Source organism: Micropterus dolomieu, linkage group LG08 (assembly GCF_021292245.1).
Source record: "Micropterus dolomieu isolate WLL.071019.BEF.003 ecotype Adirondacks linkage group LG08, ASM2129224v1, whole genome shotgun sequence".
NCBI lineage: Eukaryota > Metazoa > Chordata > Actinopteri > Centrarchiformes > Centrarchidae > Micropterus > Micropterus dolomieu.
In genome coordinates, this window is record NC_060157.1 from 9,791,173 (window position 1) to 9,813,870 (window position 22,698).

General features: G+C 38.9%; 3 protein-coding genes across 8 annotated transcripts; 1 reads left to right on the forward strand and 2 right to left on the reverse strand.

Moving 5' to 3' along the window:
- Positions 1-622: 622 nt before the first annotated feature.
- LOC123975087 (calcium-independent phospholipase A2-gamma-like) lies at positions 623-8,586 on the reverse strand. 5 transcript variants are annotated; one of them, XM_046056239.1, is made up of 10 exons: positions 8,470-8,586; positions 7,314-7,791; positions 6,268-7,213; positions 5,815-5,967; positions 5,563-5,720; positions 5,009-5,103; positions 4,719-4,890; positions 4,531-4,588; positions 4,107-4,301; positions 623-1,722 (listed from the first exon to the last, which is right to left on the reverse strand). In XM_046056239.1, the coding sequence occupies exons 2-10, from the start codon at positions 7,319-7,321 to the stop codon at positions 1,264-1,266; spliced, it is 2,244 nt and encodes a 747-aa protein (XP_045912195.1). In that variant the 5' UTR covers positions 7,322-7,791; positions 8,470-8,586; the 3' UTR covers positions 623-1,263. The 5 variants fall into 5 exon arrangements, with proteins under 5 accessions (XP_045912195.1, XP_045912194.1, XP_045912196.1 ...); XM_046056238.1 differs by having other exon boundaries at positions 6,268-7,223; XM_046056240.1 differs by having other exon boundaries at positions 7,314-7,387; positions 8,470-8,568.
- A 1,943-nt stretch (positions 8,587-10,529) lies between these two features.
- Positions 10,530-13,211, reverse strand: LOC123975090 (uncharacterized protein At5g50100, chloroplastic-like). 2 transcript variants are annotated; one of them, XM_046056244.1, is made up of 3 exons: positions 12,754-13,211; positions 10,990-11,124; positions 10,530-10,867 (listed from the first exon to the last, which is right to left on the reverse strand). In XM_046056244.1, exons 1-3 carry the CDS (start codon positions 12,889-12,891, stop codon positions 10,673-10,675), a joined length of 468 nt encoding a protein of 155 aa, XP_045912200.1. In that variant the 5' UTR covers positions 12,892-13,211; the 3' UTR covers positions 10,530-10,672. The 2 variants fall into 2 exon arrangements, with proteins under 2 accessions (XP_045912200.1, XP_045912199.1); XM_046056243.1 differs by having other exon boundaries at positions 10,990-11,178.
- A 4,280-nt stretch (positions 13,212-17,491) lies between these two features.
- Positions 17,492-20,545, forward strand: slc16a7 (solute carrier family 16 member 7). The gene is made up of 4 exons (XM_046055212.1): positions 17,492-17,708; positions 17,861-18,004; positions 18,875-19,738; positions 19,839-20,545. Exons 1-4 carry the CDS (start codon positions 17,492-17,494, stop codon positions 20,042-20,044), a joined length of 1,431 nt encoding a protein of 476 aa, XP_045911168.1. The 3' UTR covers positions 20,045-20,545.
- The last annotated feature ends 2,153 nt before the right edge of the window (positions 20,546-22,698 follow it).

The following is a 22,698-nucleotide window of genomic DNA, read 5'->3' on the forward strand; positions in this document are numbered from 1 at the left end:
TGGTTATTGTCACTCCATCATCTTAAAGCAAGCGACAGGCAAAATAACAGAGGCTCGTGTGGTCCATCAGGATGGCTGTCCCGAGCCTGGGTCACACACCAGGCAAACAAGGCCTAAAAGCCTATTATAATAAATCCATTGTGAAATCCACACAAAACTATAACGTCATCTCCACTGTGATGGGAGAATAAAACAGAACTGTCATGTCACGCACTAGTTGGTGGATTAGGTTTAGGTGTCTAAATCCTATCTAGCATTAATCAATTACAGCTTACTTAAGAAATCAAATTTGTTTTGTATTTTTTTTATGTGTGCTGTTGATTTTCAGTGTATTAGATGGGGGTGGGTTACTGACCTTGTATCTTCACTGTGGCTGGCACGAACACACACTCTCACACACAAAGCGTTTCTGTCTGAAACAAAGTCAGTCTATTGTGGACAGGGAGGGTACAGCTTCCAGACACATGGGGGGGATTTAACCCATCACATTCAAGTGATTGGATGGCTTCTCATCATCATTTGCCAAGACCAGGGTGATTTATTTATTGGTTAGAGGAAAAGCGCTGGTCGTGTTCAGTAATGGATAAACATTTGCCTGACAAGGAATAGTGACAAGAAATAGTATTCTTAAATATTAATTTATTCAAAACAAATACTCAAATGCCCATAGCACAATAATATACTACATCAGCTGTAATGTCACACGAAAGTAGGATTTATAGCTTATATATCCAGTTAACAACACTGAGGAGTGCAACAGATAATGAATTATGTCACAAGCACATTACACCAATCTTTTTTAATAAAGTGCATAAAAGTGCTTTTCTCACGATTATCAAACTAACTGCTATATGTAAGGCATGTTGACATCATCTAACATACAGTACATGTATAACAGGAAGTGGACAAAACGGCAGAAACACTTTGTGATACAAACGCCTAGACAAATTTGATGAAGCTTAGCAGCAACTATTTGCCTTCTTTGTTCCTCTAGAAGTTGTCTTATATTGATTTGAAAAATCTTTTTTATAATGGTGGTTGTTCAATCTCCTCTAAATCTGATGCATTCTGCTGATAAGTACAAAACTTAATACAACTCACCTACGTAGCTGGCTTGGTAATTGTTACGTTCAGAAAAAAAGAGAATATCCAGTGAGCGGCAGAGGAGAATGGGCAGACTGGTTCGTGGTTTTAAAACTTTGATTTGTTCATTCCGTGGGATACCTTGAATCTATGTATAGACATACCTCATATTGTACCTACTCACACCCATCTCTGCTTCATCTCCCAGGCTCTCTCACTCATCCAGTCCTTAGTTCTGCTTACAGCTGAGCGCTCTGCCCTGAGCACCAAACAGAGCCTGGCTAGTTTGGGTTGGTTTCTCTCCAAGTAGTTGTGGGTGTCTCTCTGCAGCTGATCCAAGGCCGAAGGCCGACTCTCGTCAAGGGACACCACAGCACTCAACATGGGGTTAAAACGGAAGTACACGTCTGGAGCCAGCAGGTCGTCCAAAAGGGTGTGGACCCCTTCAGTGTCAGTTGCACTGCTGATCAGGTTGCTGATTTTGGCCCTCAGGCTGGTTGAGGTGGCAGGTCCCCTCTTAGCGTTGTCATAACGACCAGTGCCAAGGGACAGCACACACTGGAAGGACTGGTTGGGCCATAATAGATGGCTCTCATGGACAGCCAAGGCACAGGGATTGTTCAGGATAATTCCTCCATCCTACAAAAACACAGAAATCATCTGAAAGTGTACAGGACAAGTATTTTGTTAAATTCTAACCCACTCTAAGCCCTTTCTAAACACAGAGCCATATTCTGATTTTTGTATTGCAGTTAACTTAAAATGGCAAATGTGTAGTTTTTTCAATGAAATGAATCAATTTTCTATTGCCTATTTGTGAAAGGGCTGTAACCTCACATAAAAATTAACCGTTGTCGGCTTTCTCTGTTACCTCTGACAATGTGTATGCTGCTTCCTATATGAAGAAATCGGGTCAGACTTTCTATGAAATCCATTGGCTTGTGTAGGCTGTGACGTTCATGTGCACTCCCGAGCCCCTTGCCTACTGATCTACATACAGCAACAACACTGCAGCTAACAAAATGGAGTCCGCTAACACCAAAAAACAACCAGCTACAGACTCCAACACAACCTCCACGTAAGGATAAAAAACAACAAACGTCGGGCCAAGTTGGGAATCAGATCGACATCTGGTGAAAACGTGTCAACATCAGAAACGCATTTGAGTCATGGAGAGACCTCTGCTATGTTTTGGATATAAAATCCGACCCAGATTTGGCTTTCATCCTATTTGACGGGTAAATTAACATTACTGCAAAGCATGTGAAATATATTGTGATTTTGTTTTTTGTTGGCTTGTTAGATAATGTTAGCTTGCCTGCTAACGCCGACCAATTGTTAATGTTATCCATTGCAAAATGCTCACCAGCTAACTTGATCCATATTGTTGTCCTGTCTGTGTACCACTGGTATTAAGTACAAAACAAATGTGGAGCAATTTGTTTATATTGTGTTAAGGTGATGCAGACAGGGGCAGCCAGCTTCATTAGCATGGATCTGGTGTGTTTTACTTCTTAACGTTTAATGTGGATTTATTGTCATTTTACCGATACTCAGGTACACTGCTTCTTCGCCAGTCTCAGTCGCAGTAACTTTCGTGACCCACATAATATACAATGCTCAAAATAGTTAAGGGAACACTTTAATCACACATCATATCTCAATGAACATAAAAGTTAAAAGTTCCAAATCTTTACTGAACACTGTATAATTCGTTGAGAACAAAATGACGTAACAACGGTCAATAGAAACCAAAATCACCAACTGATTGAGGTCTGCATTCAAAATCACACCAAAAATCAAAGTAAAAAACTCAAATCACAGGCTGATCCAACCTGTCGGACTTTGATCAAGGCAACTCATAACGTGACTCAGTAGTGTGTATGGCCCCCATGTGTCTGTATGCACTCCTGACAACTTCTGGGCATGTTCCTGATGAGACAGCAGATGGTGTCCTGGGGGATCTCCTCCCAGATCTGGTGGCCGGGCATTGTCCTGCACCAGGAGGAACCCACTGCCCACTGCACCAGCATAAGGTCTGACCATGTCTCTGAGGATTTCATTCCGGTATCTAACAGCAGTCAGTATACCATTGCTTAGCATGTGGAGGTCTGAATGACCCTCCGACGATATGCCTATCCAGACCATCACTGAACCACTGCCAAATCAGTCATTTTGGATGATGTCGCAGGCAGCATAACATTCATCACAGCATCTCCAGACACCTTTCATGTCTGTCACATGTGCTCAGTGTGAAACTGCTCTCATCTATGAAGAGAACGGGGCAACAATAGCAAACCTGCCCATTGTGGTGTTCTCTGACAAATGCCAATCAAGCTGCATGGTGCTGGGATATGAGCACAGATCCCACTAGAAGACTTCTGGCCCTCATGTCACCCTCATGGAGTTGTTTTGTCAGGCTCTTCCAGTACTCCTCCTGTTCCTCCTTGCACAAAGGAGCAGATACCAGTCCTGCTGCAGGGATGATGCCCTTCTATGGCCCTGTCCAGCTCTCGTCGTGTAACAGCCCGTCTCCGGTTATCTCCCCCATGCTCTTGAGACTGTGCTGGGAGACACAGCAAACCTACTTGCAACGGCACATATGGATGTGCCATCCTGGAGAAGCTGGACTACCTGTGCAACCTGAATGGGCTGCAGGTACTGCCGCATGCTATCAGTAGTGACAAGGACACTAACAAAACGCAAAACTATAGAAACATCAGTCAGGAAGGGAGAGTTGTCTAAATCTTTTTTGGGGAGAGCAGGTGAGGTCTTACATCAAAGTCATCATCTTTATGCACTTAATAGCAAACTATTTTATACTAATTGTCTACAGTTATATAATTCTGAGTTACTGGGAGAGAGGATTTTGCATTTTTTCTCCTCGTCAATGGGAAGATCCAAATAGAAATCTATAAATGCTGGGGAGGGCCTTGCTGTTCTATTTCATTGACTTTTCCCAGCGCTACATCATTTTGATTCCATTGAAAACCTTAAATGCAGAAACAACAGCAGTTTCCAACCTGGTGGACGTCACTTTGTAAGGGGAACTCCTGAAAGTATCCTGGGGCAGCTGATGATGCTCGCACTGCCTGCCACATCTGACAGCCTGAGCTACCTGCGTAGCGGCTGAGAGAGCCTGGTTTATGGTTGTAGTTGCGGAAGACAAAGGCCTTTGGACTGGTACCCCAGTTTACCACTGCGCTGACTGCTGAAACCTGAGCAGATACCAACAATACCATTTGTGAAAATTGTACAAAACCAGTGAAAACTGCAATTTTAATGCTTGAAACAAAACAATTGGTTCTAATTGTATTCTGACCAAGATAGGGGGCTGTACTTTAGCAGCCGTAACCTCATCATTTCAACAGTATTTTATCAGTGCTGTGAGCCTGATGGTAATTTTGTAAAATTTCATAAAATCAATAACCGTGGTGGTATTCTTACCTTGGGACTTGACTCATCTCTGGCCGTTTTAACAAGTACTCTTTTTCCCAGCTTTTCTCTAAATGTGATTAAAAAAAGAAAATTCAGTCAGATCAAATTGCATTGCTGTCTTATTATTAACATGCTGAGAATTCACTACCTTCACTGAAGCACTTGTATAGTTTTGTTAGAATCTATTCTGTGCATACCGTAGTATTGTCTCCCAGGTCTCAGTGTTATAGTAAGAGTGACTCCAGCCCATCTTCACTGTGCCAACCAGTGGGTTCTGGCGAAACACTTCAGAGCCAAAACGACGATACATGTCAGCACACTCCTCTAAAGAAAAATGGGCCAGACCCAGCATGAAGGCTAGAACAGCACCTTAAATAAAAACATGCAGAGACACACAAGTGAGACACGAAATTATAGATTCAGACGGAGAAGCATCCAGATGTTATTGAGAATACATTATGTCTCTGTACTTGTTGTTGTTTGTCACCTGTGCTCACTCCGCAGATGTAGTCAAACAACTGGTGGATCTTCTTGCCTGTCTCAGCTTCCAGTAGCTTTAACACCTGCAAAGGCACAACACCTCTGGAAAAGGCAAAGACAGTATACTTACATATTATACAGAACACAGGACAGAGACCATCTTAAACCGGGTTCTGGGTTAAGCTGAAACAATTAGTTAAGTTAAAACTGATAAGTCGATCACAAAATTAACCAGCAACTGTTCTGATAATAGATTCATCTTCCGAGACCTTTTTCAAGCAAAAATTCTTTGCAGCTTTTCAAATGAGAGAGCTGTCAACCTCTCTATAGTCTTTTGACTATATTGCAAACTATTTATATTTGGATTTTGCAATGTTGGTCAGATGTAACAAGAACTATTTTCAGATTTTTAATGGGCAAAACAGCTAATCGATTAACCCAGAAAAAAGTTGAGAATAATTGATAATGAAAATAATCCTAAATTGCAGCTCTTGTTCTGTGTATAGCATGCAGATTGTTGAAGGGCAGTAATTCATTAATAATCTATTTTCTTACAGTTACCTTGTGCCACCACCATCAATTGAGAGCACTCTGATGCCAGGACCTTTGACTTGATCCACATAGCCGATTAGAGCCAAGGTTTCTCTTAAGGTGCTCTGAAGCATCTGACTGTCTCTGTAGGTTCGTCGCTTTCTCAACAATTTGACTGCAGTTTTCTCCTGTAAACAAAAACATCTTTAAGAATTCACTGAGGTCAAATAAGTTCGTTGAATTTGTGCAAATGTCATGTCATTTCTTTCACTTCCAACAGACCTGCCACATTAAAGCCTTGCATGAGGGGTAGCGGATAAGGTGTTCATTGAGTGCCTCCAAGCAGGCAGTTAGAGCGTCAGGAGATGGAGCCTGTGCCAGGCATGTGATCAACCCTCGTGTCACTTCCTCTGCCTGTCTCTGACTCAGGACAAGCTGAGATAACATTGCCAGAAATTACTTACAAACATTTGGATAACAGTTTGATTTAATTTGATGTGTTTTAGCTTCTTTACAATCTGTGGGTGACCTTGGCAATAGCTAATATTTATATCAAATAAAATAATCTGCAATGCTGTACCATCTTGGAGAATGAGATTAAGTGATGATGAGATGAGACAAGTCAGTTAATGCTATAAAAAGGGTCATTGTAGATTCGAAGACCAATTTCGGTATATTTTCATTTTCTCATAATCTTGATCAACTTGGCATTACTGAACTTAAACCTCAACTTACCTTTTTAAACAATTTTGTCTCTGGTGAAGTCATGGCAGGTTTGGCCTTACCAGCCAGGGACAAGGGGCCCAGCTTTAGATAAGCACCCATCAAATCAGGAATGGCACTTGTGGGGTGGCGAAGGCAGTCCATAAGGGATACAGTCCCCAGTCTCTTATAGGTAGCAGATCCAGGGTCCATCTCTATTTGGGTATTACCATCAATGTCTTCATCCAATCCACTTTGTCCCTTGAAATACTGATTGATGTAAGCAGACATTTGGAAATAGTTCTCCCCAAAGTTAGTCGTATTATGGCTGCTGTGGAAAGGGCCTCCAGTTTGAGAGATTATAGGTTCTTGTTGCTTTAGTTGTGACTTGGCACCTTGAGTTTGTGAAGTAGATTGTGTTGAAAAGTCTTTCTTGAAAGTGGTATTCTTTTCCACAGGAAGTTGTCCTCTCTTATTCTGATCTTGGTCAACTTCATTGGTAACCTTGGCACCAAAGTATTTATTGATGTGTCTTGCAAAGTGAAGGTAGCCCTCCTCCCAGCTGCTGGAAACATTGTTAGGTTCCACTGTTGCCTGACCAGCACACAAATTTACTTGAGACATTTCAGCTTCTGGAGAGTTTATAATGCAAGTGTTTTGCATTTTTCTCCTCTTCTGCCGCCCATTTGTCCCTTTGGTAGAAGACATGGTTTCCAAATTCTCCTGCATTTGAACTTTTGTGGAACTGCTAGAGAAGACTGAGTTTATGTGATTGGCAACATAATTGTAACTCTCACCAAATGTTGTTGCCAAAGAGCTGATGTGAAATAGTTGCATTCCAGAATTTCCCTGTGTTGAAGGCCTTGTTCCCAAGCTCGCTTGTTTGTCTTTGCATTTCAAGGTCTGCTTTGTGTCTTTGGCCTTAGACATATTTCGTTCTCTGGCTTCCCGTTGACTTTGACTACGCCTCTGTGACCTGCTAAAATATTCTGGAGTTGTGACAACTAGATTAGCATTTTCTGATAAAGGTTTCCTGAAATAAATATTAATGTGTCTGGACAATTGATTAAAAGACTGACCTAGACATCCTCCTGTTGAACTGTCCTGAGCCACGTCAAAGATCCCAATTGGAGCTTCAGCTTTGCATGTATTCCTATTGGAGGATGAGTAAAAACGCACAACCTGGAGATGTTTCACTTCTTTGGTAAAATTTCTGAGGAAGTGGTAAGAGTCATAGCTTGTATGACTGTGGCCTAAATTTTTAAGAGTAGCTTTTCTTGTACATCTGGTAAGATGAAGAGGTGGCAGCAGTGAATATCTGTAGAGGTCCAGGCAGTGTGGTGCTTGAGCCAGACAAGGGTACTTTCTGAGAAGGCTCATTAGGTACCTAATTTTGCAGTATGACCTCAAAGTGTTGTTTACTGAACTTGAACACAAGTTGGTGCCAAAGTAGCAAACCATGTTTGACCTAATGTTGTGAGCAGCAATCAATCAAAGTCCATAAGTCACTCTTGTGCTTGTATAGATTTAAGTCACAGCAGCATTTTCAACAGGAATCTATGAAAATGCACAAAACAAACACATTAGAACAAGACTAAGACAGCAATGCTAGCAGCTCTCTGAGGCTGTATTTTGGCACAGTGGTGGCTTTGAGCTTAATTCTAATGAATTTATGTTGACAGTGACACTAAAAAAAATAAAATTTACTTAAAAATGTAAGTTTTACAATATCAATATCTCAGCTATATGTCTGTTCAGAGCAGAGTCATCGTCACTTGTGTAAACAGGCAACAATTAACTAGAGTTCAGCGTGATTATGTTCCACAACAACCTTGCACTTCCCTGTTTCCTAGTATTGTGTCCCCTCATAAATGCAACATGAGATGTCAAAACAAATACGTCTACATGGCCTGTAAATACTTCTTTACATTCTGCCAATAGATCTGCATCTGCCATGTGACATTGAAATTTGAGAACACAAGACTGCCTTTGCCTGTAGTTGCTCTCATATCCCTAGCAAATAAGAGTGTACTTATACTATGTAAATTATAATGCATTCAACACTTACTATGGTACCTTCATGAAGAGAAAGGCAAACAGCTTGAATGTGCAATAGTCAAACATCTACTATGGCTGTTTTCAACTCAAGAGGGGAAAGGTCATGAACCAAAGTAGCTTATAGCTACTCTAACCTTGACAGGAAAAATATGACGAAAGAATTCACTGATGATTTACCTGAAACACAACACCTAGTTCTTCTGTTTTCACAACTCCTCTTCAACCAATTTTCTGTTCTTTGAAATCCAGTACACCACTTTCAGAAGCACCATTTCCACTGTGTTTTGATACTTAATTCAACCCTTCTCTCATGCACTACTTTAATCTCATTGGTTGAGCTGGACTGGGGAGTGGACAAGCATGACAAATGCTTTGTAAGACCACACAGGCTTAAAGTCGTGTTGTCACCGCTGACTGTGGGACTGGAAGTCTAAAATTAGTGAGGGGTGTGATAACTTAAGGGGCTCAGTGAGCCGATGTTAGCTGCTCCTTGAGTCACAGCACCACACAACTTCCTCAAAATAGGGATGGGAAACTGGTCACCTGCTCTGTAATTCATAGAAACTACACAGACCACAACATGTGATACAAAACAACTACAAGTCTTCCTTGGTTAGTTGATGCTTTAGTTGATGATAAAATGTGGTTAAGCTTTAGATTACAGACCAAAATTTACAGTGTTTATACAGTATTTTCCACAAAAATACATGTAGATACAAGTGAAGTATGGGAGCCTGGGGGGGGGGGTGCTAGAACGAAATTACACTGTAAGTAGCCTACTTTTTAATTTACCCTGTACATGTTGAGTAATTAAGAGTTCCAGAGGGCCTTGCATAGAATGTATGACCAGCTATGTCATGAAAAGGCACTTGGGTTAGTTAAAAATACCTTGGTAATATTTTTTAATATTCCCTGTAACTACTCTGTAGTTACATTTAAAAGGGCTTGAACAAGGGAGTACTTAATTGTCATACTTCGTAACTATACTGTAATTCATTAAACAATACTGTAATTAAAAGTGAGTGAACAATGGAATAGTTAATTTCATTTTACATAACCTACATAACAAAACAATCATGTTTTTTTATCTAGCTATATAATTTTTTTTTTTTAATATTATAATTGATACTATAAATAATACATATTCTTTTCTAACACAATTGTTCCTGCCTTGTTACCCAGTAAAAACTGTACTCTGTAATTATTAAATAGGTCATTTTAATTAAAAATCTTATCACTGCCTTATATCAGTGTTTTGCAAACATCACTGTCCTGTGGTCACAACTCATAACCATTGACAAGCACACACTGTTTGCACTGCATTACAATGCATTGATGAAACATACGACATTAGAGGTTTTTGTGGGATTAAAAACTGTGTCTGTTATTGGTCCACCCCGCACACAGGAATTATTTGCCAAGAGTAAATCACTGAAAAATATTATGTCAGTTAAGTCCGTTTTGTTTGTTGAGTTTCCTTTGTCTGACACATGAAATAGATTTCACCCAGTTCTATAAGAATCAACTGAACCCATCATTCTGCTTATATCTGTTATATATCTGGCAACTGAAATGAGGTTAATCATTATGACTGCCTTAGAACATAATTCCTAAGGAACAATTTCACTCTCACAGCTGATATTATTTTAGACTTACAATGACATCTAGTGGCAGCTTCTTGACAGTTTGGTTCTGTATGTGCTTTTGAATGAACCTATCTGATACGCTGCGTGGGACAGGAAATTGACTGTATTTGCTTCATTGATTTTCTCTGTACTGTGTATTTGTCATAGTATGACATGTCTTATATAGAGTACACCATTATTATCTCTGTGTTTTGCAGTATATCTTTTTTTTGATATCTAAAGTTTCTTTTGTCTGCTCATCTGTCATCTTACCAGTGTTCCTACAAGAAGAACAATCAGACAAAGCTACAAAGCTCAGAGTTCTACATGATGAGAATACAAAGATTAATTATCACATAATTCCTGAGAAAATGTTGTTAATCACTGAGCCATTTTAAACATTTTAAAAAACATTCTACATAAATTTGTAATATTCAGGGAATTTCCAGTAGATTGTAGGACTGTGTTTTTGCTGTTATATTGCAATCAACATCTCTATTACTGTCATAATTTTCATTTTTGGATCATTTTTAGTAGATGTTTTCATCACTTTAAGTGAATTAACTAGAATGTTTAATCCGAGTTTTTCAAGTAAAGAAATTGTGCATTAAATTATGGTTTCACAACATACATATTTAATCTTTGTCTTCAAACTTTTCCAGAAAGGGTTTATAATAAACCAATGGTTAAACAGGACAAACCATGTCGTATTCATCCAGTTCATCAATTAACTTGTTATTTTTTCTGTGTTCAAGTCAGTGTCTTTTCTTTTCACACCGTCCTGTGGTGCACTCCTCCCCACGTCCAGTCCACTTTAAGCGGTTCCTGGCGAAGATGGCATAGGACTTGTCCATAAATGGTCTCAAAAGTGGTGACATCATTAAGCGGCCCAACCAGCCAAGGCCCACTGCACTGTACATGACTGCAAATGCTGGGATCCCACAGTGAACCTGCAAATACACAGGTGGTTAAGGACTCACATAATACTACATATGTGCTAATCTGCTAAATTAATCCAAAATGGCAACTTGAATATTACAATCCTAGTAAAGTCAATGGAATCTAAGTTTACCTCGTCTTTCTCATCAATTACATGCATTTCCTCCATGGCCATCTCATAACTAATGTCCTTGTATTTTGCTCCATCATATCCTGGCTTGGAGATATCGATAAAATTTACTTTCCCAGGGTGGTTCCTCTGCAGAAACTGGAGGAAACGGATTTCTGTCACACATATAGGACAAAGCCCATCATACAGCACCTGAAACAGAGCATGATATGGGAGAGATGACAACTGGGACATTTCACTCATTCAAGTGCACAATTACTACAGTGAAGTGGCCTCTTTAGTAACTTAATGTTTTTTTTGGTGAATAACACATTGAGGCATTTATTGACAACCAGTCTTACTGAGACCATTTCAATATTTACTGTATTGTGTACAAATATTGATCTCTAATTCTGCATAAATATGGCTTACAAAGTGTTTGAGCCACGTTTGTCCCAGTACTAATTCTAGACAACCGCTGCTCTGTCTAAGGGGGACAATAAATAATAGTGTGAAAACTATACTGCCCTGGAGCTCAACATAAAATGGAATGAGAGCCAAAATTATTCATATTACAACCATATAAGTTTTATTGTTTTTTATTACACTAATTAAATTGAAATGTCCAGAAAATTAAAAATCAAGACAATTGAATTAATGAAAATTAATGAATAAAAAATGAGAGCAAATGAAAATGACAATCCTCAGTTTCACAAGGGATTACCTGATTAACAGGATAATATTTTATCAGTGCTTATGTTACTTCAAAGACAACAGCGAATTACTTCAATATTTATTTGGTATAGTTAACGTGTAGTGGTATGAAATCCATTTCACCAGAAAAATCAAAAGTAGCGATTGATAAAAAGAAACTCATGTTAAATGAATATTATATTAACATGTTCGCCCACTTATGGTAAGTCATACGTGTCAGTCTTAACTTTTGCTGCGGAACTTAAGTTAACGCTACAATTTAGGATAACTCAGGACAGGACAAACTGCTGCTAAGCCCTAGTGCTCCAGATTCAGAGCTTTTAAGGTGACAAGCTGCTTAAACAGGAAGTACTCAACTGCTAGCATAGCTAGATGCTAAAATCAACACATCAGAAATATTAGCACTGAACATGACTGCATGCAGTCGGACTGTTTTCCCATGGACAGACCAGATGCAGCCTACTACTCTGTTTGTCTTTTGCAGCCACAAAAATGACAATCCACTTACTCAACCACTTGAATGTACTAAAGCCTCTCAGCAGGGCACGTTTACCATTCAACATCCAGCTATATGCCCATTTCCACCATACTTTCTCAAAATAATGACACATAGCATCTCTACATAATGACTTACCAATTTCAAAATATTGACTTAGCATCTCTAAATAATAATGCACAGTATCTCAAAATAACATTATCTGTTAGTATCTTATGTCATTGTTTTGACAAACTAAGTCATTTTTTAGATGGCCAATATTTTGAGAAGGTTTCTTGTTATTGAGATACTATGTCATTATTTTGATAAAGCTTCTCATTACAATGACTTACAGGATCTCTTTTTATAATCAGCACAGTGGCAGTTAGGCAGCTGGTAAAAAAATAAAAGTTACAGCCATGCCTACAAGCATACAGCTTACAGAAAACAAAAAACCCAACAAAGTTTGCCTATAGTAACGTTAACTACCTATCCTGCCAACGCTGCAGCAGTTATGTTATTAAGTCAATTACAAAATAAAATCAGAACTGTTTGGTAATATAGTCAGTAACGTTTTCACACAGAGAGGCTTAAGTTACCTTGACATCTGCAGACTCAGAGCTGAAGTTGCGATGCTGGTGTCTGCGGAGGGCTGGTGGCACTCTTACTGCCACCCTTGAATTTACACAACTGGGCAAAAAGGTCAAACATATTCTCACTTTGTTAACGTTAAACATCTGCAAAAGCACTGAACCAACCTCAACGGCGAACCCGCGATTAGCTACACCGGCTACTAACTAGCTAGGTAGCTACGCAGATATAGCTAAGTAAGCTAACAGTCACAACGTTTAGCACATGACTTTAACGTTGCCAGCCAAAACGCAGTGTTACACAAGCGGTTTAGTAACTTAACAGAGGTCACGCGCAAACGTTTTTCAAAACAAACGGTATACAAAGACTTTAGTGTCCAGCAAATGTTATCTCGCGCCTCACATTTCCCTGTTTAGAAAAACACAGTTAAATTCATACGAACTGAAAATCTACAATTTAGTAACACCAGCTACATTAATCCGAGGCGTGGTGAGTGTGTGACTGCTGCCGCTTGAGGTCCCACTCTGCTGCCTTTTACTTGCACATTACTTTAAATGTGAGTGGAACAAGAACAAAGCTCAATTCCCAGCCCCGATGTTTAAAGATACCGTATTCTGTTTCTCACATGGGAATATCTTTTGTTAGTATTTTGAGAAACCTGAAACATCATACTGAGGTTTTCTGTCCATATTCAAGATAAATTGGCATCTGTAAGTTTACTGGCAGCGGTGGAAGAAGCAGGCTAACGTTATCCACGGGGGTGTTTGTGGGGGTTAGAGGTTACTAGTCCCGTTGAATATTATTTCATTTATGAAGAGTAAACTTATAATAGCCAATTATAATATATGACATTGTATTAACAACATTTGGTTCAATGGCGAGTGTAACGTACGATGTTAAATACATTAAAAACGCTTTTCACGCAATTCTGAAATTAAATAATTTTATTTAGACATTATGAAAAGATTTCCTAATGTCTAAATAGCGTTCCCTGGCTCTATTAAAAAACAGCGCAGCATTGACTTGTGCACTATTATGATGATTCAATGATTAAAGAAGAAAGAAAGAAACACTTTTAAGACAAAATGTCATATTAGGCTGCATGTAGATATTGTAGTCAGTTAAGTTATTTTAATGAAAATTAAGAACTGTCTAAACTTATTAATACTAGCCTAACAATTTTGAAAATACTAAATTAGTGGAACTTGTAAATCTAGAGTTTCAACTGTGCATCATTTCAAAGTTAAGGAGAAGGGCCAATATGACTGGGGTACCCCTTTACTGCACATGTTGTATTTTCTGAAAAAACACACTAGAGGTCAGTGCTACCCCCATGTTTAGTTGGGGATCCTGTTATAGTATTTATTTCACCCTCATTTTCGGTTATAGAATTATGCTCTGTTAGTTTGTTGAGTTGTATTTTGTTAAGTTTTTTTTGACACCCCCTAGTGGCTTTTTTGTTCCCTTTAAGTTTTAGTATATATTTATCACTATTTTCACTATTACATATTGTAAGCACATGTAGAACAAAAGAAACACGCAGTGTAAAATTAAAACACAACATTAGTTGTCAAAAACCTTGTTAATTTTGTGACTGACTGGACAGTCAACTTCAGATGGATATTTCCTCTAAGATGTTTGTATAAGTGAAAAGTGTGAAGTCAACAGCTGTCAGAGTATGCACACAGAAAATGCACTTTAGGTCATTTAGTAGAAAGCCGAAGTCATATCATTTAGTAGTACTGTATCCAATATTACATAGGCCTATGCTTTTTGCATTAGTCACTTTATGAAATGTCACTTATGAATTCTTTCACCTGGATTCACCTGGATTAAATCAAACCCAGAGTACTGTATAAAGATACCATTAGCTAATTCATTAATCAGTTCTAAAAAAAAAAAGCACACAGATCACTTCCTCTCTTCAGGGCTCAGCTCCAGGTGTTTGAAATGTCTATACAAGCCCCTGCCACAAACACTCTGTTACAAGTAAAAGTCATGCATGTTACTTATGTAAAAGCACAAAGATAATAGCACCAAAATACACTTGTATGTAGGGAAAGTTATTATGAAGAATAGCCAATTTCAGATTAATTAAAGTAATGATTGATTGTGCAAGCATCACTGTAAGGTTGCAGCTGGTAAATATGTAACTAATTTTAAGAATCAGAATCAGAAACACTGTATTGATCCCCTAGGGGAAATTCTTTTGTCACAGTTGCACACTTATCAAGGCATCTGAAATAGAAAAATAATAATAGAAAGTAGGTAGAATAAAGAGTATATAAATATGAGAGTATAAATATAAGATATAAAGAAAAACATAAACGAGTGTGGGTATTTACTATATTTACATTATTAAAGAATCAATATGCTATTAAAGAATTATTATGATGAACAGTAATACTGAATAAATAGCAGTAGTGTCAGCCTCTAAGTGTCAGCCACTTAGAGGGAGGAGTCATAGATGGCCACAGGCAGGAACGGCTTCCTGTGGTGCTCTGTGGTACATTTTGGTGGATGAGTCTTACACTGAAAGTGCTCCTGTGTTTGAGCAGCACATCATGGAGTGGGTGGGAGACATTGTCCAAGATGACATGTAGTTTGGACAGAATCCTCCTCTCTGACACCACCGACAGAGAGTCCAGCTCCACCCTCACAATGTCACTGGCCTTGCGGATCAGTTTGTTGAGTCTGTTAGCATCCGCTACCCTCAACCTGCTGCCCCAGCATGCACCAGCAAATAGGATAGCACTGGCCACAACAGTCTCATAAAACATCCTGAGCATTGTCTGGCAGATTTTGAAGGACCTCAGCCTCCTCAGAAAAAAGAGACGGCTTTGACCCTTCCTGTAGAGGGCTTGGGTGTTCTAGGCCCAGTCCAGTTTATTGTCAGTGTGCACTCCCAGGTATTAATAATCCTCCACAATGTCCACACTAGCCCCCTGGATGGAAACAGGGGTCACTGGTGCCTTGGCTATCCTTAGATCCACAACCAGCTCCTTAGTGTTTGTCATGTTGAGCTGCAGATGGTTCTGCTCACACCATGTGTCAAAGTCACCCATCAAAAACCTGTTCTCAGTGTCAGCCCAGGGATCAAGAAAGTCTAATCTTAATCTATAATATAATAGTCATTCAGTCATCAGAATTTATTATGTTTTATCTTATCAATCTGAAAGTAGAAGAAAATGGAAATGCTTAAGTACAAGTAGCTTACCTCAAAAAGTACGGTACTTGAGTTAATGTACTTAGTTACTTTCCATCACTGTTGGCTAGCAATATTTATATAAGCCTTTTTCATGATTCTTCTTCATTCTGAATAGCTGAAAAGTGATACTGGGTTTTATGTTCATATTCCAATCTAAATGGGTGTAATGGCTAACACAATTTGAGTGCTTCATCATTTTAATGAAGATAAAAGACAGCAACAACCAAAGCTCCCACGAGGCTTTGACAGCACATCTGTTGCCAATACCCAACTGTTTTGTTGGGTGAATGCTAACAAAACAAGTTGTCTCTTAAAATGATGAGGTGGTCTTTTTAGCCTGGGCAGACGCAGATACTAATTTATCTCAGAATATGGACAGAAAACTTCTTGTTTCAAAATTACCGCTCTCTATGGAGAAACACTTAGCATATCATCAAAGACGTCTTTCATGACACACACCCTGTCCTGTTTTCAGCCTTGTGAGAACACACATTTTTTGTGTACAGGAAAAGTTAAGAAAAGTGGAAAATACTTTGGATGTAGCCCTTGACGTGCCTTGGTCTCCTCAATAGATAGTCATAGTGGGAAAAGCAGGTGTTAATAACATTATACTGTAACAATGGCTCGGTTAAATTCAATGTCTCAGTAAGCAATGACAGTCTGACAGTGAAATCTAAGCAGCTAAATGGAATTCAATATGACATTGTCAACCAGTGGTTGTATTAGACCATTGCTGGAGATGAATTAATGAGCAAGACTACTTTATGGCAATAGTGCATTAAAATGACTTCTGTGGCAGTGTGATGAAGTACCTTGATATATCAGGTATTTAATTCACTACATTAACCAAAAACACTCCAATCTGCTTATTTTATCTTTAAACAGTTGAATTTCTGTGAAATTGACCATTTCATGGCATGAATATATTTTCATGAAATAGCGTGATACATGATTTTATCCATTTATCACCCCCAGCACTTGCACACAAGCAGAAACAAACACACACAGACTACAAAGTGCCTCAGCAAAACACACAAAACTTTTTAAACAGATTAAAAACAAAAGGTTGCATTTTTACTTGACAGACATTAGTACTTAGCCTTTTCTGATTTTAATTTTAGCTTTTCCAATCATATGTCCTGAGATCAGTCTATAGCAGGGCTATTGCTTTGTTTGTGTGTGGTCACTTGTATTTATTATGCAAGCACACGTGATGAGATCAAAGGCCTTACAGCAGGGTCTCTCAGAGGGAAAAAACCACAGCCTGGTAGAACAACAGGGTTTGTAGCCTGGGCAATACGGTTTCAAGGATAGTGCAGAGGTGAGCTCTTGTGATATTGTGATATGTAGAATGTATGTATTAGGTAAACTTCAACTTTCAAGGTTTACTTGTCCCTGAAGGGCAGTTGGTTTTTGCAGCAAGATATAGAGACAAGTTCTGCATTATGTGATCATATAACATTGCTTTGAAAATGTGCAGTCGTTATACTCTGTTGATTTCTTTTTCCTGTTCTCACTACCCAGCCGTTGAATGGAACATGCCCCCTGCAGCAGCAACCAATCTAAGCTACACCCCACCAGATGGAGGCTGGGGCTGGGCTGTCGTCTTCAGTGCTTTCATCTCCATAGGATTCTCCTATGCCTTCCCCAAGTCCCTCACCATCTACTTTAAGGAAATTCAGGAATATTTTTCAGTTTCCTACAGTCAGATTGCCTGGCTGTCCTCTGTGATGCTCGCTTCTATGTATGCAGGAGGTCAGTATCCATTATACAGTTTAAAAAATTTGACAGCATATTCCATGAACATTTTGACGAAGTAAAGTAAATTTATCAATTCTTTGTCTCCATTTTAAACCTTCAATGAAAGAAGGTATCAAAAAAATAAGATATTTCTCTCTTCTATACAGGACCTGTGAGCAGCATACTTGTCAACCGCTATGGCAGCAGACCTGTGGTTATGGTCGGTGGGGTCATGGTTAGCGCTGCCATGGTACTTGCTTCTTTTGGCAGTACTATCATACATCTGTATCTTTGCATCGGAGTAATTGGAGGTAAATAATATTATTGTTTTTTTTTTTTATTAATAACCATTTTGGATAAGCTAGACTTTATTTAGATTTTGAGGAATTTCACGCTGTTGTTCTTTGTAATGTTTGCTTTACGTTGCTTGGTTGTGACTGGCTGACACAAGAGGACGCTGGTTGTGGCGTAACTCACATTCAGGAGGAGTTTTTTGATTATCAGGGCCAATCCAGTGTTTGTGCAACTGAGTCGGGTCATTCTGTGCCATGTGTAAAGATTTTACTCAAATCACAATGAAATATCAATGCCCTGTTAAAATGGTGCAATCATAACAATACATAGACTTGGGTTAGACCTTATTAAATCAGGCATTTAGAAAATCCCCATGTGCACACACGCATGCTAGACCACATGATTATGCAGAACAGTGAGCAAACAAGCCTCTCAGACTTTAAACTTTAATCTAGTAGAGATGCTCCTCCTACTGTGTGACAGAAAATAACTAGTTGCCTGATTTTATCTTGGAATCCGGCAGCTATGGATGTAAAATATAATGTTAAAAATGATAGTTAGGTATGCAATTAGCAATTATTTTTTATTTCTGATTAATGTGCAGATTATTTTCTCAATTCATCAATTTATTATTTGGTCTATTTAAAAAAAAGTGTCTCACAATTCAGTGCAAAAGGTTGTTTGGGCTTGGGCTATTGGCCAAGCTTTGTACAATCTCTATCAGCATTTTAGTAAACTTTTGCAACGTTAAACGTTTGTCTTTACATTTTAATTTCTAATGCAACATCAGCATCACAGATTTTTACTTTATATACATATAATCCAAGCATAATCCATTATTTATGTTATGCTTATGGATCATCTTATTTTTTATCTTATTTCAACAGGTTTTGGCCTCGCCTTCAACCTACAGCCGGCCCTAACGATCATAGGTACCTACTTCCAGGTCAAAAGGCCACTGGCGAACGGGCTCGCTATGACAGGAAGTCCAGTTGTTCTGTTCACTCTGGCTCCTCTCAATCAGTTTCTGTTTGATTCTTTTGGCTGGAGAGGGAGCTTTCTCGTTCTGGGATCCATTGTTTTGAACTGCTGTGTAGCTGGTGCTTTGATGAGACCAGTTAACAAAAATGCCCAACCCAAACGAAAGATTGACCCACCAAAGTGTAACGGGGCAGCAGCTGAGGAAGCGGGTACTGCAGACAGCAGTGCACAGTCAGGTAACCTTCTGACTGAGGAAAACCAAAATGAGAGTAGGAGTCATGGCTTTGTGCACAAATTCATAGATCTGTCACTTTTCAGACACCGGGGCTTCCTAATTTATCTCATTGGTAATATAGTCATGTTTTTTGGCTTTTTCGCGCCTGTGGTTTTTCTGGCTCCATACGCCAAACATCAAGGGATTGATGAATATTCAGCAGCTTTCTTGCTCTCTATTTTTGCTCTGGTGGACATGTTTATCAGACCAGCAACTGGGCTCATAGGCAACACAAAATGGATCAGGCCACGGATCCAGTACTTTTTCAGTTTTGCAGTTTCATACAATGGTGTGTGCCACCTTTTATGCCCACTGGCAAATGGATATGTGGGTCTAGTTGTTTATGCTATATTCTTTGGTTTGGCGTTTGGGATGGTTTCTGCACTGCTCTTTGAAGTTCTGATGGACCTTGTTGGAGCTCATCGCTTCTCCAGTGCTGTTGGACTTGTTACCATTATCGAGTGTGGACCAGTGCTTCTTGGACCTCCAATTTCAGGTAAATCAATATTGGAGACTAGGATTGTTTTAATTTTTTTTTATTTCAGTTTATGAATGTATAAATTGGTGAACAATGAAGTGTGCATTTTGTCTTTCAGGAGCTCTAGTTGATATATTCGGGGAATATAAATATATGTACTACGCATGTGGAGTGTTTATGCTGGTGCCTGGCATATTTTTCTTCATCATGCATTACTACAACTACAAGAAACTGGATGAGGAGCGGAGGCAGATTGTGGCTGAGATGAGGACTTGTGAAGAGGCGGAACAACTTAAAATGACCCCGAACGATAGCAGCACATGAAACAAATGAATTAACTTGCTGACTATGATTATTTTAGTGGATGTGGGAATATGACACTGCAGAGGTTTTACAGCAGGATATACAGTATATATATTATGTATTATTGATAAAAATTATTTTAGCTTTGGATGAGTTTGTTAGAGTCTTTTCCTACATATCTACAGATCAACATTTGTGTTTATAATGGTTATTTTATGAATGTTTTTATTACTGCAACTCTGGAACTGTAATGGCCTTCATTCATATATCATCCAGAAATTCTGCTGTTCCTACCACTACAATTTTCGTAATGGCTCTATGAACTAATATGGTTGCACTTTTTTTCTTCACTGGCTGAATAAAAACACATTTTCCTGAGCGGCTGATATGAAATAACAAAACCCTCAACACGGACCTGGAGATTGTTTATCATTTATTTTCTTACCACTAGATGGCACTGGACACTACCATGTGAACACTTCAGGTGCAACACATCTTTCCTATTAAACTGCAATTAAACAACAGGCTTCTTCATCGGTGGTTTGATTCCTTACAGAATTGCTTACTAAAATCTGGGTTGTGACCCTCCCATGGGCTGGTAGATATTATGAATGGGTTGCCAAGGGCCCAGCTATTATCTGTTGTAAAGACTACACACTAGCTCTCTTAAAATATATTCACTGAAATCGCCTCATGATGCCTATAAATTTAACTTCCACTTTTCAGAGAAAACATCTTTATTTATTATTCAAGCCTACAGTAAAATACATTTTCAGTGTCTTGGAGATTTTTCACTGGAGCATCGCTTTAGTACAGTCAATAAAAATTGAGTATGAAGTTATGGAAATGTTTTAACATTCAAGTTTTAAATAAGTTTGAGAACCCTATATGCATTTAATAAGATGATTGCATTTGCATGTGTAGGGGAAGAGCTGAAATGTTTTACTTAACCTCAGTGACATAAAAAGTATTGTACATGTAACACAGACACATTTACCATAGCTACAGGCCAGTGCTTTTTTTTTACTTGTATGCATATTTTTAGCTGACACTTAACTAATTTCTAAGATATCAACAACCACAGAGAAAAAACCTGACAGCAGATACAATTGGTGATCTTATGCACATCAGCCCACCATAGGTCAAACTGTATATAGTATAAAAATATATATACAGTAGTGTGCAAAGGTTTTAGCAGGTGTGGAAAAAATGCTTTAAAGTAAGAATGCTTACAAATGCTAACAAAATGCTAAGTCAATGAACAGAAGGAAATTTAAATCAAATCAATATTTGATTGTGACCACCCTTTACCTTCAAAACAGCATCAATTCTTCAGGGTACACTTGCACAAAGTCAAGGAGTTTTTAGGCATGTCATCAGGTGTATGATTAAACAATTTACCAAGCAGGTGCTAAGGATCACCAATTCAATAGGTAGGTTGAAACACAATTATTAACTGAAACAGAAACAGCTGTGTAGGAGGAATACAACTGGGTGAGGAACAGCCAATCTCAGCTAACAAGGTGAGGTTGCTGAAGACAGTTACTCTCAAAAGTCATACACCATGGCAAGACACAAGATAGGTATACTGCATTAGCAAGCGCTCTCCCAGACAGGGGTTTCCAGATGTGCTGTCCTAGCTCTTTTGAAGAAACACAATGAAACAGGCAATGTTAAGGACTGTAGATGCATTGGTCAGCCAAGGAGACTTCCTGCAGTTGATTAAAGACACATCATGCTTACTTCCCTTCATGATCGGAAGATCTAGTCGTGTCATCAGCTCAGAACTGGCATTAAACCCACATGTACTGTCCAGAGATGTCTGGTCAGAAGTGGCCTTCATGGAAGACTTGTGGCCATACCTTTGACATAAAAACAAGGCCAAGCGACTCAACTCTGCATGAAAACACTGGAATTGGTGTGCAGAAAAATACAGGCAGATACATATTCATCATGCAACATCATCAATGAGGTATCTGATTGGACCAAATATATAAATCTATTCTGCAGCATGACAATGACACCAAACATACAGCAAAAGTCATTAAGAACTATCTTCAGCGTCAACACAGTCTCACTCCCTACTCGTCAAATGTCTGACGCATGGTCAAGGCCCTTTGTCGTCGCTTTTTAAAGACTTGGGTAGCCCTTTTGCATCAATTATTGACGTTTAGGGATCCACAGTCAAGTTAGCAACGCTTAGCAACAATAAATATGCAATATCCGGTTACACTTTCAAGATAAAACGTAACGTTTCGATACATTGCCATGTTGAAACGCGCATAATTAAAGTCGTGAAACGTTGCAGTTTCGTTAGGTTTAGGCACAGAAAGTACTTGGTTGGGTTTAGGCAACAAAACTACTTGGTTAAGGTTAGGAAAATATCATGGTTTGGGTTAAAATAGCTATGTATGTCAATTAAGACTGAAGTTAACTAACGTTAATGTCAATTTACCTCACTCGCCTAAATAAAAACATTTAATGTTTTGTTTCGCACGGGACACAAAACCTGTTCTCCTGCTTCAAGGTCCGGGTTCTGGCCCTCTATCCACCCCAATCACCTCCTTACTTCGTCTTTTCTCTTAAATATCATACTTGCCTTTACCATCAAAAACTGACACAACAGGGCTTCCCTCAATACGTCGAACTATGACGTCAAAGGGATCCCTAGTGCG

Bases quoted from the DNA above. Each gene is read 5' to 3' on its own strand.
- LOC123975087 (XM_046056236.1), bottom strand. From the start codon at position 7,695: ATGGTTTGCTACTTTGGCACCAACTTGTGTTCAAGTTCAGTAAACAAC. The intron at 5,721-5,814 runs GTCTGTTGGAAG...TTTTGTTTACAG, and splicing joins GCAAGGCTTTAATGTGGCAG to GAGAAAACTGCAGTCAAATT. The intron at 5,104-5,562 runs GTAACTGTAAGA...TGCCTTTTCCAG, and splicing joins ATTGATGGTGGTGGCACAAG to AGGTGTTGTGCCTTTGCAGG.
- LOC123975090 (XM_046056243.1), bottom strand. From the start codon at position 12,891: ATGTTTAACGTTAACAAAGTGAGAATATGTTTGACCTTTTTGCCCAGT. The intron at 11,179-12,753 runs GTAACTTAAGCC...GCTCTGTTTCAG, and splicing joins CTGAGTCTGCAGATGTCAAG to GTGCTGTATGATGGGCTTTG. The intron at 10,868-10,989 runs GTAAACTTAGAT...GTGTATTTGCAG, and splicing joins TAATTGATGAGAAAGACGAG to GTTCACTGTGGGATCCCAGC.
- slc16a7 (XM_046055212.1), top strand. From the start codon at position 17,492: ATGCCCCCTGCAGCAGCAACCAATCTAAGCTACACCCCACCAGATGGA. The intron at 17,709-17,860 runs GTCAGTATCCAT...TCTTCTATACAG, and splicing joins CGCTTCTATGTATGCAGGAG to GACCTGTGAGCAGCATACTT. The intron at 19,739-19,838 runs GTAAATCAATAT...TTTGTCTTTCAG, and splicing joins TCTTGGACCTCCAATTTCAG to GAGCTCTAGTTGATATATTC.